The sequence below is a fragment of the Onychomys torridus genome, chromosome 11 (genome assembly GCF_903995425.1).
Source record: "Onychomys torridus chromosome 11, mOncTor1.1, whole genome shotgun sequence".
NCBI classification, from domain to species: Eukaryota; Metazoa; Chordata; class Mammalia; order Rodentia; family Cricetidae; genus Onychomys; species Onychomys torridus.
In genome coordinates this window covers 53,458,611-53,476,093 of record NC_050453.1, presented here as the reverse complement: position 1 = coordinate 53,476,093, position 17,483 = coordinate 53,458,611, and the positions used below count along the sequence as shown (strand labels likewise).

At 36.0% G+C, this 17,483-nt stretch overlaps 1 protein-coding gene across 1 annotated transcript in view; it reads right to left on the bottom strand.

Moving 5' to 3' along the window:
- Window positions 1-17,483, bottom strand: part of LOC118593064 (complement factor H-like) — a 153,321-nt gene that overhangs the window by 132,851 nt on the left and 2,987 nt on the right. The window contains exons 2-4 of the mRNA XM_036202286.1: window positions 8,784-8,969; window positions 8,370-8,475; window positions 5,744-5,820 (exon numbers count right to left, since the gene is read on the bottom strand). Of these exons, the coding sequence (XP_036058179.1) occupies window positions 5,744-5,820; window positions 8,370-8,475; window positions 8,784-8,969 (369 nt within the window). The remainder of the gene's footprint in view (window positions 1-5,743; window positions 5,821-8,369; window positions 8,476-8,783; window positions 8,970-17,483) is intronic.

The window sequence follows — 17,483 nt, the reverse complement described above, 5'->3', positions numbered from 1 at the left end:
CTCTAAAATTGGCCACATACTTGGTCACAAAGCAAATCTCAACAAACAAACAAAAAAAAATGTAATAATACCCTGTACTTTTTTTTTCCTGAGATAGGGTTTCTCTGTGTAGCTTTGTGCCTTTCCTGGAACTCACTTGGTAGCCCAGGCTGGCCTTAAACTCACAGAGATCCTCCTGGCTCTGCCTCCCGAGTGCTAGGATTAAAGGCATGCACCACCACTGCCTGCCAAATCCCCTATACTTTAACTTTATTGGATTACCATGGCTTAAAGTTAGAGTTCAAGACAACACAAATTATAGAACACCTATAAACTCATGGAAACTGAATAATGCTCAACTGAATCACTACCAGGTCAAGGAAGAAATAAAGAAATTAACCATTTCCTAGAATTCAATGAAAATGAATGTACAATACACCCAAGCTAATGGGATACTATGAAAGCAGTACTAAGAGGAAAGTTCATAGCACTGAATGCCTACATAAAGAAGTTGGAGAAATCTCATACTAGCCACTTAACAGCACACTTTTTCTAGAAAGCTCTAGAAAAAAATGAAGCATACTCACCCAGGAAGAATAGACACCAGGAAATAATCAAACTGAGGATTGAAATCAATAAAATAGAAACAAAGAGAACAATACAAAGAATCAATGAAACAAATAGTTGGTTCTTTGGGAAGATCAACAAAATAGACAAATCTTTATCCAAACTAACCAAAAGGCACAGAGAGGGAATATCCAAATTAACAAAATAAGTGACAAAAGTGAGACATAACAACAGACACTGAGGAAATCCATAGAATCATCAGGTCATACTTCAGATACCTGTACTCCACAAAATTAGAAAAGAAAATCTAAAAGAAATTGATAATTTTCTGGATAGGTACCACATATCCAAATTAAACCAAGACCACATAAATAATTTAAATAGACCTTTAGCCCCTAAGGAAATAGAAGCAGTCATTTAAAATCTCACAAACAAAAACAAAAAAGCCCAACACCAGATACTTTCAGCATAGAATTCTAGCAGTATTTCAAAAAAGAGCTAATACCATTATTCCTCAAATTGTTCCACTCAATAGAAACAGAAGGAACATTGCCAAACTCTATGAAGCTACAGATACCCTGATACTGAAACCACACAAAGATGCAACAAAGAAAGCGAATTTCACACCAATCTACTTCATGAATGTTGATAAAAAAAAAAATACTCAATATAATACTGGCAAACTGAATCCAAGAACACATCAAAAAAAAAAAAAAAAATCATCCAATATGACCAAGTAGGCTTCATCCCAGAGATGGAGGGAAGGTTCAACATACAAAAATCTGTCAGTGTAATACACCATCTAAACAAACTGAAAGAAAAAAAAAACCACATGATCATCTCATTAGATGCTTAAAAACCTTTGACAAAATCCAACACCCCTTTGTGATAAAGTTCTGGAGAGAGCAGGAATACAAGGAACATTCCTAAACATTATAAAGACAATTTACAGCAAGCCAACAGCCCACATCAAATTAAATGGAAAGAAACTTAAAGCAATTCCACTAAAATCAGAAACAAGACAAGGCTGTCCCCTCTTCCTTTATCTATTCATTATAATACTTGGAGTTCTAGCTAGAGTAATAAGACAACAAAAGGAGATCAAGGGGATACAAACTGGAAAGGAAGACGTCAAACTTTTGCTATTTGTAGACGATATTATACTATACACAGGTGACCCCAAAAATTCTACCAGGGAACTCCTACAGCTGATAAACACCTTCAATAATGAGGTGTGATACAAAATTAAGTAAAAAAAATCAGTAGCCCTCCCTTATACAAATAATAAATGGGCTGAGAAAGAAACAACAACAACAACAATAAAAAAAAAAAAAACACCCTTTACAATAGCCACAAATAATATAAAATCCTTTGGAGTAACTCTAACCAAAAAGTAAAAGACCTATATGACAAGAACTTTAAGTCTCTGAAAAAAGAAATTGAAGAAGATATCAGAAAATGGAAAGATCTCCAATGCTCATGGATAGGTAGAACCAACATAATAAAAACAGCAATCTTACCAAAACCAATCTACAGATTCAATGATAGCCCCATCAAAATCCCAACACAGACCTGGAAAGAACAATCCTCAACAATCCATATGGAAAAACAAAAAAACCCAAGACAGATAAAAACAATCCTGTACAATAAAGGAACTTCTGGTGCCATTGCCATCCCTGACTTCAAGCTCCACTATAGAGCTATAGTAATAAAAACAGCTTGGTATTGGCATAAGAACAGACATGTTGACCAATGACATAGAAGTGAAGACCCTAACATTAATCCACACACCTATGAGCACCTGACTTTTGACAAAGAAGCAAAAACTGTACAATGAAAAAAAAAAAAGAAAGCATCTTCAACAAATGGTGCCAGCATAACTGGACGCCAACAAGCAGACGACTGCAAATAGATTCATATCTATTGCCATGCACAAAACTCAAGTCCAAGTGGATCAGAGATCTCAACATAAATCCAGTTACACTGAACCTGATAGAAGAGAAAGTAGGAAGTAGTTTTGAATGTATTGACACAGGAGACTACTTCCGAAATATAACACCAGTAGCATAGACACTAAGAGCAACAATTAATAAATGGGATCTCCTGAAACTGAGAAGCTTCTATAAGGCAAAGGGCACAGTAAATAATACAAAATGGCAGCTTATAGAATGGGAAAAGATCTTCATCAACACTATATCTGACAGAGGGCTGATCTCCAAAATATATAAAGAACTCAATAAACTAGACATCAAAATACCAAAATAACCCAATTAAAAAATGGAGTACAGATCTAAACAGAGAATTCTTAACAGAGGTATGTCCAATAGCCAACAGACATTTAAGGAATTGCTCAACATCTTCAGTCATCAGGAAAATGCAAATCAAAATAACTCTAAAATACCATCTTACACCTCTTAGAATGGCTAAGATCAAAAATACCAAGGACAGCTTATATTGGAAAGGATGTGGAGCAAGGGGAACACTCCTCCACTGTTGATGGGAGTGAAAACTTGTACAGCCACTTTGGAAATTAGTATGGTGACTTCTCAGAAAATTAGGAATCAATCTATCTCAGGACCCAATGATACCAGTCTTGAGCATATACCTAAGGAATGCTCAATCATACCACAAGGGCACTTGTTCAACTATGTTCATAGCAGCATTATTCATAATATCCAGAACCTAGAAATAACCTAGATGCCCCAAAATGGAAGAATTGATAAAGAAAATGTGGTACATATACATAATGGAGTATTATGCAGCTGTAAAAAACAATGACATCATGTAATTTGCAGGCAAATGAATGGAACTAGAAAATATCATGCTGAGTGAGGTAACCCAGACTCAGAATGACAAACATTGTATGTTATGTACTCACTCATAAGTCAATACTAGATGTAAATCAAAAGCTAACCAGACTACAACCTAAAGCTACAGAGAAGCTAGCTAACAAAGAGGATCCTAAGAGGGACACATTCATTGCTGCGGAAAGGGGGAATAGATGAGATTTCCATGAGTAAACTAGGAAGTGGGGGGGCAATCAAGAGAGGAGAGAGGAGGGGGATGAGAACATGAGGGAATGGAATGGTCGAGCTGGTGAAGGGACAGAGTGGGAGATCAATATAAGAGACATCTTGATAGAGGGAGACATTATGGAGCTAGGAAGAAACCTGGTTCTAGTGAAGTTCCCAGAAATCTACAAGGCTAACCTCAACTTAAACTACTGCAATAGTGGAGAGGGTGACTGAACTGGCCTACTCTGATAATCAGATTGGTGAATACTGTAACTGTCATCATGGAGCCTTCATCTAGTAACTGAGGGAAGCAGATGCAGAGATCCACAGCCAAGCATCAGGCTGAGCTCTGGGAGTCCAGTAAAAGAGAGGGAAGAGGGATGACATTAGCAATGGGGGTGAAGATTGTGATAGGGAAATCTACAGAGACAACTGAACCAAGCTAATGGGAATTCATGACCTTTATGCCAACAGCTGTGGATCCTGCATGGGACCAGACTAGGCCCTCTGTACATGGGAGACAGTTGTGTAGCTTAGTCTGTTTGAGGGGCTCCAACAGTGGGATCACGATCTCTCCCTGGTGCATGAGCTGGCTTTTTGGAGCCCATTACCTATGGTGGGATGCCTTGCTCAGCCTTGATGCAGTAGGGAGAGGCTTGGTCATGCTTCAACTGAATGTAACAGGCTTTGCTGACTCTCCAATGGAGGCTTTACCCTTTTAGAGGAGAGGACTGGTGGTGGGAGTATGGGTTTTAGAGGATTTGGGGGGAAGGCTGGGGGTACCAGGAAGAGAGATGAGAGTATGATCTACGGTTGGCACGTAAAATGAATTTTAAAAATTTAAAATAATAAGGTGGAAAATTAATGGATTTTAAGGTATTTCTTCTGGGGTTGGGGATTTAGCTCAGTGGTAGAGTGCTTGCCTAGCAAGCACAAGGCCCTGGGTTCGGTCCTCAGCTCCGGAAAAAAAAAAAGAAAAAAAAAAAAAACAAAAGATATTTCTTCTGATAGAGAAATTGTTCTTAATTTTCCTTTTCACCTTGGTGTTCATTTTTTTATTTTACTTAAAATTTATTAGTCATGAAGGTGCTCAAAGTTTATGTTGCCTGGAGAAACTATGGATGCAATAGATATCCTAGGGGTGTTTCCTTGTCTTCCTATTCAAAGATATTGATTTGACAGGCTACTTGGTGGTCCCCAAGCTAAATTTTAAACAAGTGTCTCATGTAATTCTGATGGCAGTGTTCCCTGGAACCACTTCTCACTTCCTTATTTGAAAAGTCTCTGTATTTCTCTAGGCATGAGAATGTCCAGTGTGATCACATTCTCTTTCTGCTTCTGCCCCCCCCCCACCTGTTCTTCTTTCTCTCCTTTATTTCATACCATGGAAATAGGACATAGCATTTGAATGGACCTTTACTATTTCCATAGTGACTAGAGATTTGGACTATTTTCCCGAAATTCACAAACAAGACCTGCCTTCCCTCATTCTTGTTGTTTGCAGTACATATGAGCAAGAGGTAAAAGAATAGAGTTCTTTCTTAATTCTTGCATTTCTTTCTTTCTTTCTTTCTTTCTTTTTTTTTTTTTTTTTTTGGTTAAAGTTAAGGCTGTGGAAAACCTTCACAGCAGCATGCTATTAATAGATGTTTCAATCACATTCTCTACCACAGTGGTGGCCTATGTCCCTGTAACTGCATGGTTATTAGGGGAGACATTCTTCATGAATACAGCTTTCAAATTCTGACCTTTTATTAAGCTGGGATGGTTGTATGTATTATTAATTTTTTAGAAACCTAAAAATGAAAGAAAAATTGGCTTTGGTATTTCTAATAATCAGATTGATCATAAAATCTTATCAATCTCTGTATTTATTATGTTGTTAGATAGTTCTGAGTTTTATTGATGACCCTTATGTGCTGAGGATCAAATCCATGACCCCCAAAGAATCTACACCAGCCATGAGAAATTTACCACCCTCTAGACTTAGTGTACTTAGTACATAGAAATACAAAATAACACTCTAACAAAACAGCTATGTTCTGTTTTATACTATAAACTATAAAATATTATGAATAAGATATACTTAAATATAAACTTCAAGCATATTTTTCTATAAAATGTGAAAAAATCTTATCTATTTTACATGGTTAGTTATTCTTGTCAAACAACTTTTTATTTACCTTCACATAGTGGAACATCATTGGTCCACCCATCTGCACCACATTCACGATAATCAATCTCACCTAAGAGTTGATACCTAAAAACACAAACAAAATAAAGTCGTGTTGAGACATCATGTATTCTTGTGTACTTTTAAGCTCTTTACTGTCATGGATGTCCTCCAGTAAGAGATTTTTAAGGAAAAGAAAGACTTTCTCTTTTTTATATTATTCTCATCTTGTTCTTAATTCTTTATACACAAAAAACAAAAAACACTTCAGCAGAATAACTTAGTCAAGGACCTTGAAATTAAAGGTTTACTGGATGCTTGCTGTAGAGGAGATGTAATAATTGACTATAAATGTGATACTCTAGCTTTTTATGAGGGACAATGTGTCCTCTTCCAACAGAAAAAGCAAGTTTCCAGTAAAGACTTTCCATCCATAGCAGAGACCAACCTGTTACACCATGCTCCTTCAGACATTCTGTAAAATTACACACAAAACTTTCCTGAACATATGTTCATGGAGGGAGGGGAGAGGAGGAGAAAAAAAAAACTTTTTGCAATGTCCTCTCAAAATCACACACATGTAGAACAAAAAAAAAAAAAAAAAAAGATTGCTCATAGGAATCATTCTGCTAAATAACACGTAACTGAACCTATATCCAGCAGAGAAAATAAACACAGAGCTATAGGACTAAAAAAGGTGAGCAAAAAAACATGGAGGCAATCAATCAATAGGCCTACTCCATCCTTAACTTTACTTCTGGGTTAAAACAAACAAACAAACATGTATTCCTCAAGGTAGATAAAATGTTCTTCAATAAAAATTTAAATTAATGTGAACTGTTTTTACTTACTGATCCTACATGGTGTGAGGACTCTCATTGATAGTTGTCAATAATTTTGCCAATAGATTTCTGTTGGTGATGGAAGCTCAATATACAATGTTCCTGACATAATAGGGCTCTATCAGTGTTTACTTTTTATTTATACATACATACATACATACATACATACATACATACATACATACATACATACATGTGATGAAAGAAATAACAAAGAGTGCAAGACAGCCAGAGTCAGAGGAAAATATTCAACTCATTTCTTCACCAAATTGTAAATATTAAGTTCTGAGACTGAGGGATTCAAATGAAGAAAACATATGAGTTTTGATTCCCCCTTTTCAGGACAAAGGTGAAACCCAAATCAGGGAGGCTAGCCTGAAATAATTCAGAGATGAACAGTGGAATAGCCTCAAAAACTCATGCCAAGGCAAACCGTGTTGGCTGTGTGCCATAAGGTGTGTGGTGACGAATAAAAACTGAGACAAAAATGAGTTTACAAACTCTTCTTCAGGTTGTGGGCAAGGAGAAGCTAGATGAGAAATGAGTAACTAGTAGGTACTTGAAGGATCCCAGGATTGTTTGAAGGGCTTCAAATGTGGGTCATATTGATTGCCCCTGCCTATCCCATGATGCTGAGAAGTTTTCACTTTTGTCAGAGGGGGGATGAGAACGAGGTTACAGTTTATGAACATTGAGTACTTGAGTTTGGGAATGCTTTAGAACTAATTCCAAAGCCTGAAAAGTTTAAACTGTTATAGCTTATTACCTCAAATTAGGAAATAAAGGGCAACAAAAAGATTCCATTCACAATATTTAATTTTATTTATATTTATTTAGTATAATATTATAGAGTTCCTAATTTTCCCATATAAACTTTTAAAAATAACCTATGGCAACGGGGAAAAAATAATAGAAAATGAAGAGCTGAAGATTCAATGATCATATGAGCCTTGAGACCCAGTAGCTGGTCAAAGGGCATAGTTAATGATTCTGAAAAATTAGCATTTGGATCCCATATAATGAAAGTAATTTGCATATGACTAAGTTTTAACTATAGCATTCAGTTGATAAGATTTTTATTCATAAGTAAAAGTCTTGCTTTCTTAGTCTATTTGCGGGGCCCCAGCAGTGAGCAGGATCTGTCCCCAGTGCATGAGTTGGCTTTTGGGGACCTATTATCTATGGTGGGATACTTTGCTCAGACTTGATGCAACAGAAGAGGAGCTTGGTCCTGCCTCAACTTGATATGCTATGTTTTGTTGACTCCCATGGGAGGCTTTGCACTTTCTGAGGAGTAGATAGGGGGAGTGAGGAACATAGGAGAGGAGGGATAGAAAACTGTGGTAATGTAAAATAAATAAGTAAATTTAATTAAAAAAAATAAAATGTTAAAAAAGTCTTGCTTTCTTTAAATACTATAAAAATCTTTTCGAGAGGGCTACCATATAACAAAGTTGTTTTCTCAATTCCTATTGTCCCTAATATATAAAATTGTCCCATTTCACATTATATTGAGCTAATAGTGGAATGTAGTAGGATTTGTCAACTGAACACTTAACTTTTATGTGTACTGACTTAACACTCCCTTATTACAACACTATGCCAGAATAATCCTAACTCACTTAACTTTTCAATATTATGAAGATAGCATGGCATTCAAATAAAATTACTCACATCATAGCTTTATGTTATTTTTAAAAATGTTAATAGTATAATTCAGTCTCATTAAAGTACAAACTTGTAGACATCTTACATATAATTTCAACAATAAGCCTTTTAATATTGACAACATACCCGTCATTACAGTTATAAACAACCTTTGCACCAAACTCAAACTCAGTTCCAACTGCCAGCCTAAAGGACCCAAAGGGTGTATCTCCAGGATGCCCACATGGCTTTTCTAAAATTAAAAAAAGAAGATTCAATATTAATCAACAGTCCATGTACCACACCTTATGTAGGAGCCCGACGAGCAAGCACATTTGGATATTATTGAATGGAAGGAAAACTGCAAACAGCAAAGAATATTTTATAGTTGAAGCTAAGTGCCTACTTCCATTTTTAATTTTGTTGTATCACTAAATTTTAAAATGATGTTTCTATCTTTTAGTTACCATAGTGATAAAATTTTATAGTGTTACAACATAAAACATGTAGTACATTCAAAACTCAAAGTTTTCTTAAGTTTCTTAAACATGATGTACTTACTCCGACATATCCTGGATGGGTTAGAAGCCACCCATTCTCCATTCTTGCATACTCTAACAATGGTCCCAAGTGTTCGGTATCCAGGGCGGCATTTGTAGATGGCCTGACTACCTTCTGGATATGGTTTGTCAGGCCAAGAACCTGTCAGAATTTCTGTATATTCTTTTGGGGGAGGACCTTGACAATCTACAATACAAACAAACCAATATTTGACATATATATTTACATAGACATAATCATTGTTAAATGTAAAAACAAGTGCTATTGTCAACAAAGACAAATTTTAAAAGCTCAACATTTAGGGGAAAGTGAAACATTAAAAACTGATAATGAAGCATGAGGGCACACAGAGACTGAACCGAGAACTGGGGAGCCTGTCTGGGTCTCACTTAGGTCCTCTGCATATATGTTATGGTTGTATAGCTTGGTGTTCTTGTGGGACCCCTAACAGCAGGAGTTGGGGATATATCTGACACCTTTGCCTATGCTTGGGACCTTTTCCCTCTTGCTGGGTCACCTTGTCCAGTCCTGATATGAGGATTTGTGCCTAGTCTTATTGTAATTTGTTATGCCATATGCAGTTGATATCCCTGGAAGGCCTGCTATTTTTTTTTGAAGGGAAATGGATGAGATGTGGATCTAGGGGATAGGGGCGCTATAGAGAATTGGAGTGGGAGGACTGGGAGACGTGGAGGTAAGGGAAATTGCAGTTGGAATGTAATGTATACAAAGAATAAAAAGTTTTTTAAAAAAGAAAAGAACTGCTAATGTGATGGAAGTTAGAGCTATCAAGTCAAGAAAGGGGACAGAGAAGGGAGCAGAAGCCATAACTCACACTGAAGCTGAAAATGTGTGTTTCTCTTAGTCAATGAGGGCTGATAGGACAAGAAGTCTACAGATTGGGAAGCTTAAACATAACGTGTTCCTAACAAGGAATGTTCTTTGTTCCCAGATGACTATATTTTCCCTTTATTCTCACATAGTAGGTGGAGAGTTGAGGGTGGGGATAGGGGAGCAGAGAGCCAAATAATGGACAGACAGAGACAGGTTTAGATGCATAAAACCTTTTTTTCTTATTTTAAAGATGCTGGTTTCTTTTTGAGGACTCCACTCTCCTGACCTCATCTAACTTAATTACATCCCTAAGACCCATCTCAGTTTCAACATAGTGTTTTGGAGACAGAACAAATACAATATCCACAACAATTGTCTGTTGGTCAGCAATTGTATCACTGCAAATATATCTAAGAAATGCATGTGCATGTGAATCCAATTTCATTTGTGGAAAAGATTATGATAATATGGCTAATATTCAAAATTAGAAGGTACAACCTCAACAGTTGAATTAATAAACATTTATGATACAGGCATGTGGTAAATATTGCATCAATGCCACAAAAATACATGGAAAGGTATCTTAATAATGAATACAAAACAACAATGTTGTATCAATTATCCTAGGACTATTAATATCAATATAAAATTTATATTGCATAAATGTAGGCATACACAAGCTGTGAAACAATAAGACCAAAACCATAATTATAGCATTGAAGATAACTTGTTCCATTTGGAGGAGATAAACAGGGATCTTCTGGGGTGATGGAAATGCTGTTTCTTGGTGTGAATGAATAATAATTAGTAATATACTATGCTTATAGTTTATTCATTAGTATGTGTTATATGTTTTAAATACATAAAATTAACAAAATTTGCATGTGTTTTATTCTCTTTACTTTTCAATAGATTAACTAAGGATAGTATATAAAAAAGAATGGGCAGAAAATTAATAAGTAATTTGTGCCTCTTGATTGCATTTATTTATTTTTCATTATCATCATCTTGTTTCGTTAGGGTGTGGAAATTTAAACATTTAGCAACTTTCCCAAGGTATCTGAGAGCAGAACTGAAACTGGGCTTATGTTTTGCAGATACAGTAGTTCATGTTTTTTAACCACTGCTTATGGTTTGGGGTTGGGAAATAATTAGAGGTGCTGTGTTTTCGTATTGAGTTTCATAGGAGAAACATTCTGTTTACATTTTTAACAGAAAATTCCAGATATATAGGAAAATTTGAAATTATAGTGAAAGCCAATACAGCAAACGTCTAGTGCCCACATTTAACATTTTACTACAATAGCTGTGCCTACATCCTTCCATGTACCCATCCTTTTTCCCACTTATTATTTTACCAAGTCCTAGAATTATGGCTATGGAATATTAGTGCTATGGAATAGAATTGTTTTTAATATTGCCTGCTGCTTGATTTTATAATAGATACCCTGATATTTAAATGATTGTATTAAATTAAAATTATTTTACCTACCAGATGCTTTTTACTTCTTGATTTCACAACAATTTGCCACTCTGTTCTAAACTATATCTTTTAATGGCAAGAGAATAACCTAAAACATATCCCACCTATAACTTGTATCTATAAGATGTCATTATACAACATGTGATGAAACAAAAGGACCAATATATTTTATAGAAGAGTAAGCACTTATTTAGGCTTTCAGGTACACATATTTCCTTTGAGTATTTTCCCAATTTTTAGAACATTTGTCTTAGTAAACTTGTATAATAAATTTGATTTTCATCATTTTGGTAATTAAGCATTTTGTACACTAGATGGTGCTAATACTCCACCACCATCACAGCAAAAAAAAAACAAAAAAAACAAAAACAAAAAAAAAACCCTGGTGCTTCAAAATGTGAGCTCTCTGAAAATGAGTAATCTTTCTGCTTTCAGTTGCTGCTCTTCTCCCTTCAAATGCATGTGCTGTTTGTCTTTGTTTAGATTCTCAATATAATATGCACCAGTAACTCATGTTATAGCTAAAATAGTAATGATTCACTGCATTTCTACAATAAGTTAAGCATGTCTTAAGATGGTGACAAACAGAATTTCTCAAGTTCCCCTGAAATATAGTCTCAAGAGTTCTAAGTAGATTGTAACAAGTTCTTTTCATTCGTGTAGTCGATCTGTCAACATAAATGTACAACAACACATATGCTTGAAATAGATGGAAAATTGTCAGCAACACAGGACAGGTGCTTATTAAACAGGGGCCACAGTAATACTTCCAAAAGGATACAAAGATTTTCAGAGAGATATTTTATCTTGAAGCCTCGGTAAAGGAACAAGCCTTCTGCCTCTAGCTCAAGGTAAATGAGTAAACTCACCTTTCTTGTATCTATATATTGATTCAGATTCTGACAAAATCTGATCCTATGTGTTTGCAGTAACATAATCAACAGTTAATGTTGGTTTCTAAAACTGCCTGTGTTGGTTTTCTATTTACTTGGCTGTATTTGCCAATTTCAAATGTTTTTCAGCAAAGGAATGACTGTGTATAGGCTTGACTATCTGAAAACAGGAGTCTTTTTTACTTTAACTTGAGGGAGATGAATGTATAATTTTTTAAAGTTAAAAGCAAATATCTGATATTTTAGTAAACATGATTCACCAGTTTTTTTCATATTCAAATTTTAAAGAGCTAGTACTAACACACAAACCAGATACAAGTCCTTATTTCCAATGCCAATATGTCTCTTAATTATTATTTGAAATGTTCTTGCAGAAGTAAAATGAATCTTAATAAATTTACTTATTTTGTGAAATGTATCACTCGTACCCACACTTTTGCTATATTAAAGACAGAGATAGCCTCTCCGTTAATTTACCAGAGCTTCTAAAATGATGTTAGAAAAGAATGAGGTATCATTTTTAAAATATTACCTCTTAAAAAATGGTAGAATATACAATAATTGAAAACTACAATTTTTTCCTTAGAAAAAATAAAGCAAATGAATAAAATGGAAATATCAAAAATAGATATTTTCAGCCGGGAGGTGTTGGCACACGCCTTTAATCCCAGCACTCGGGAGGCAGAGCCAGGTGGATCTCTGTGAGTTCAAGGCTAGCCTGGTCTACCAAGTGAGTTCCAGGAAAGGCACAGCAAAGCTACACAAAGAAACCCTGTCTCAAAAAAAAAAAAAATAAGTAAATAATAATTAAATAAATAAATAAAAAATATATTTTCATTAAATTTCCCTTATGCCTTCTTCTTGATATAAATGAATATTAATTTTATGGATATATGTAAGCCACAGAGGTTTTAATTAACTAAAAATATTCAGAGAATTAACAAATAGTGCAAGAATATAGAATTTGTAAGTTTTCGAATCAAGAAAAATATCAGTTGCAATAAAGTACTTTAAAAAACAAACTACAAAAATTTTAAGTCCAAATGACACTTAACAACCATCTGAAAAAATAAATTTCTACTTCTAAAATATACAGGGACAATTACATCGTTTATTTGTAAAAATGTTACCCTTGAGGAAAGCATAGATCATTAAGGGCCCATGGTGAAACCTCGAAGAAACCGGTATGGGGAGCAGCTGGTGTTTGTGTGATTGTGAGGAGGTAGTTTGAAATCCTCCCAAACTGCACTTCTGAGATCAGCACTTGTAACACGAATTGATAACCAATCTTATAAATGAAATAACCGGAGCCAGGCATATAATGGGAGTGAACGCTAAAGATCAGAGAAGCAGAACAAGCCATATCCAACCTCACCTTGCCAACTCTCAGCTGAACTTGTTTCCTCAGACTGAAAGTTTCTGAGTCCTCACCCAAATGGATCTCAGCTGAACTGCTCAAAAGCCTAAAAGCTAAAAAAGACCAAAGTTCCTGGTCCTCGTGCCTTATATACCTTTCTGCTTCCTGCCATCACTTCCTGGCATTAAAGGCATGCGTCTTTCCCAAACAAAGAAGTGAGATCTCGGGTCCTGGGATTAAAGGTGTGTGCCACCATGCCTGGCTCTGTTTCCAGTGTGGCCTTGAAGTCACAGAGAGTCAGATTTGTGGGTGTGAACTCTGCAGAGGACATGGAACTAGAAGTGGAAAAGTACTGTGGAGGAAGGGGCAATGAAAACATGTGACATGAATGCTGAAAGATGACCCGTAGGTAGGCACAGCAGGGGAGGGAGATGGGGAAGAAGGATCAGAGAGAATAAAATAAAACTACTTTGAAAAGCCATAAGAAGAGCACACCTTTATTCCTAGTACTAGGGAGGCAGAGGCAGGTGGATCTCTGTGAGTTCAAGGCCAGCCTGATCTACAAAGTGAGTTCCAGGACAGAAAATCCCTGTCTGGCGTGGGGGTTCGAAGTCATAATAAAATATAACCCTTTGCATACTAATTTAAAAGTAAAATAAATAAATAAATAAATAAATAAATAAATAAATAAATAAATAGGATGGGTCAGGAGAGAGAGAGGGTGACATTTGGCTAAAGATATATTTTTTTCCTGTTTTAGTTTCTCTAAAACAGCGTTGGACTAAATAGCATAAGCTGGCCTCAGCTCACCATCGTCCCTGGCCCACAAATATACATATATAATACATTAGACAAATAGTTATTAAGTATCTGCACTAAAAACTAGAATACAAATATGAAAGGGAACATGCAGTGTTTGTCTCTGAGTCTGTCTTAACCTATTTTTTCCTATTAACTTCATAATTTTGGTTGTTTTGCAGAAAAAAAAATTACATTTTGTATTTATAGCACATCTTCCCAACTTCCAGTTTTCCATTTTAGCAACTTTATAGTTTATAATATGAACTACAATATTTGAATATTTAAATACACTGCTTATTCTTTTCCTATCCACTGAATGACTATCTTTTGGAAAGTATGATTTTTATGGCCCAGTACTTAGAACTTATTGAAAAGTGATCCTGAATAAAAGCAACAGTGAACACAAACAGAACTGTAGAAGCATTTCCAGGACATGTATCCATAGAGTCACTGTGCACAGAAGATGCAGAGAGTGACACATGGGACACTTCAGAGACAAGATGTGGAAGAAGAAGAAAAAAAGGACAAGACTTGGAAGGGAAAAAAAAGAAGACAAAGGAACCATTGTCTGGTGAACTTGCAGGCCTGTTGTGTGAACCCCCAGCTCTCCACTACTGGACTGCGTTGTTCATCTGTCTACCTCCCAAGTGTGAATCTGTGTTGCAGTTTTTGAAGTCGGCAATCTCTTGCCTATAGCTCTAAGTGTAAGAAGTTCTTAGGAACCTTTAAGGAGGGTTTCTATAATCATCCTCTGTCTATTGTATTTCCAGTTAGCTCCCTTGGTGAGAAACTAAGCTTTCTAAGTGAAAATGTCAAAACAAAAGTGTTCTGTCAAATCCTTGTGTTCTTTTCATTATTCCATGTACAGATTTCTCTTTCTGTTTAATTACTTGACTTTCTCTGAACCATTCTTTTCAATTTTAGCCAAAATGTAACAGTTTTCTCCCAATTAACTTGTATGGTTTTCATGCACCATGGTCTGAGAATCGCTGAAGTTAAGAACTGGGTAGGTAAGGTACCCATCAGTCAACTGAGCATCTGAGGACTTGGTTGCCAGGATCTCCTCAGATAATGAAAGGTGGGCATGGTGTGTGGTGTGTGTGTGTGTGTGTGTGTGTGTGTGTGTGTGTGTGTGTGTGTGTGTGTGTAGGAGAGGAAAGTGGTAAAGACAGGCTGACAGAGACAGCAAATAAAAATGGATTAATTTGGAGGGGGAGGGAGAGTTCAAAAATTGAGCAATCTAAGGCCAAAGATAAAAGACTATTTACTATGTGGCAATTTCTTCCTTAGAATAATTCTAGTTTGCAGTTTGCACTTAAGTGTTGTAGTTTAAAATCACATTCAAGTAAAGGTCATGCACATTTCTAGAATATGCCTGTACTGAAAATAAGCAAGGTTTGCCTTCATAATCCACCCTCCACCTTGCCTGTGAGCAATTTCTCCAGCCTTGGACACCTACTATAGCATTTCAGTATGAAATGCTTCCTGTCTCAGAATGACTTTGTTCTATTGTCCCTTACCACTGTCCAGTTCTATCTTCTATCGGTGAAATTTTACAGTAAGTTACACAGATTAGCAAAATTTAACTGCATTGTCCCTTCCACGTAAATTACAGGTTGGCTAGATTTGTGGCACTATAAATATGTCAAGTATTCTCTGCCACAATCCTGATTCTTTAGTCCAGCCACTTTCCCTAGGGAAATGTGGGAGGCTCTCCATGCATTGCTTCCAAGGCTTGTGATAAAAAGACTACTTCTCTTTTGTTCCAGTTCTCAGATTCAACAGAGGAAGGTTCTAGGGAGAAAGAGAACAACTGCAATTCAGCTTGTGCTGTTTGTGTGATTATAAAGTGATGGCTTTGCAAGTGGCAGGGGAATATCTAGTTTGCAAAGGGTGCTTAGGTTGTAATTGTGAATTCTTTCTCTTTTGCCCCAAACAAGGATGCCAAACAAATACCAAAGATGTGTGACTTCAGAACTTTTGTCTTCTTCTGGCTTTGAAACTATAATGATACTAGTATTTGAGACTGCAGCAGTAGATCCTACTGTCCATTATAATTTGAAATAAAAGAAATGTTTAAAAGGTGCATACATATAAGTCTTGGCTTATCCTATGACAGGTTTACAAATCTTTGATGTGATAAAGGAGTACAAAGGCAAGATGCCAAGATTGGTTTCATGTATAAATGAAACCATAGCAGATTGTATCCAGACACATATATTTACTATGCAAATCCATATTATTTTCTAAGTTACTACAGAGATTCCTATTTCTTTTTTACTATTATTTCTTTTAATTATAATATAATTACATCATTCCCCCCATTTCCTTTTGTTCCTCCCAAATCTCCCATATTCCCCTCCTTGCTCTCTTTCAAAGTTATGCCTCTTATTTTCATAATTGCTATTACCTGCACATATATATGTACATCATATATATTCCTAAATACAACCTGTTTGGTCCCGTGTAATGTTACTCTTATGTACATTTTAAGGGTTGGTCTTTTTCTCTTTTAATGAAAGGGGTTTTTTGTTTTGTGTTGTTTTGTTTTTTTCCTCTTGGAAAGGGAAATTGTTGATTGCTCTTTCAGAAGGTTTTTGACAATCTGACATTTAAAAGAATTTTTCCCCCATTCTTCTAAGGAAATACTAGCTATCCCTGTGAGAGAGTAATAGAAAACCTGAGCAGGTGGCTCTTGGTGTTGAATTCCAGTGCTTGGGAGGCTGGAAGATCAGGAGTTCAAGGCCAGCTTGGGCCATAAGGTGAGACTCTGTCTCAAAGAATTAAAGTAAGGTGAAGACAGCAAGCACAGCTGTGATACCAGTGACAGAACTCTATTCGTACAACACTGCATGCCATGATGCCCACTCCGGGATGCATACAACACGGGTGTATGGTAACTTGTTTCGCCCATCTTCCCTGAGTCACTTGGAGCACTGGAAACTTCGGTATTCAGTATGGCGAAGGCTAGAGGGAAAGCAGCAGGTGTAGTTTTCAGTGACGACGCGGTGAACCCGACTCTACAAGTTGCCTTCGACTTTGGACACAGAGTGCAGGGAAAAGTAAGAGCACTTTCCATATAAATTCTTTTTCTTAAGGAAAGGCAGAAATATTTTACATCGTATCATTTGACTTTTTGACATTTTATCGTTGCATTTGAAATAAAAGCATAACTTTTCCTTTAACTCCCCAAAGAGTAAGTGTTATTAATTCATAATTAATATATATAGCATTAATTTTTCCACATCAGAGTCAAACGAAGTTTGAAAACACCTTACACTTAGCACAACATAATATAGAATTAAATGAATTCTCCATTCTATGATTAAAAT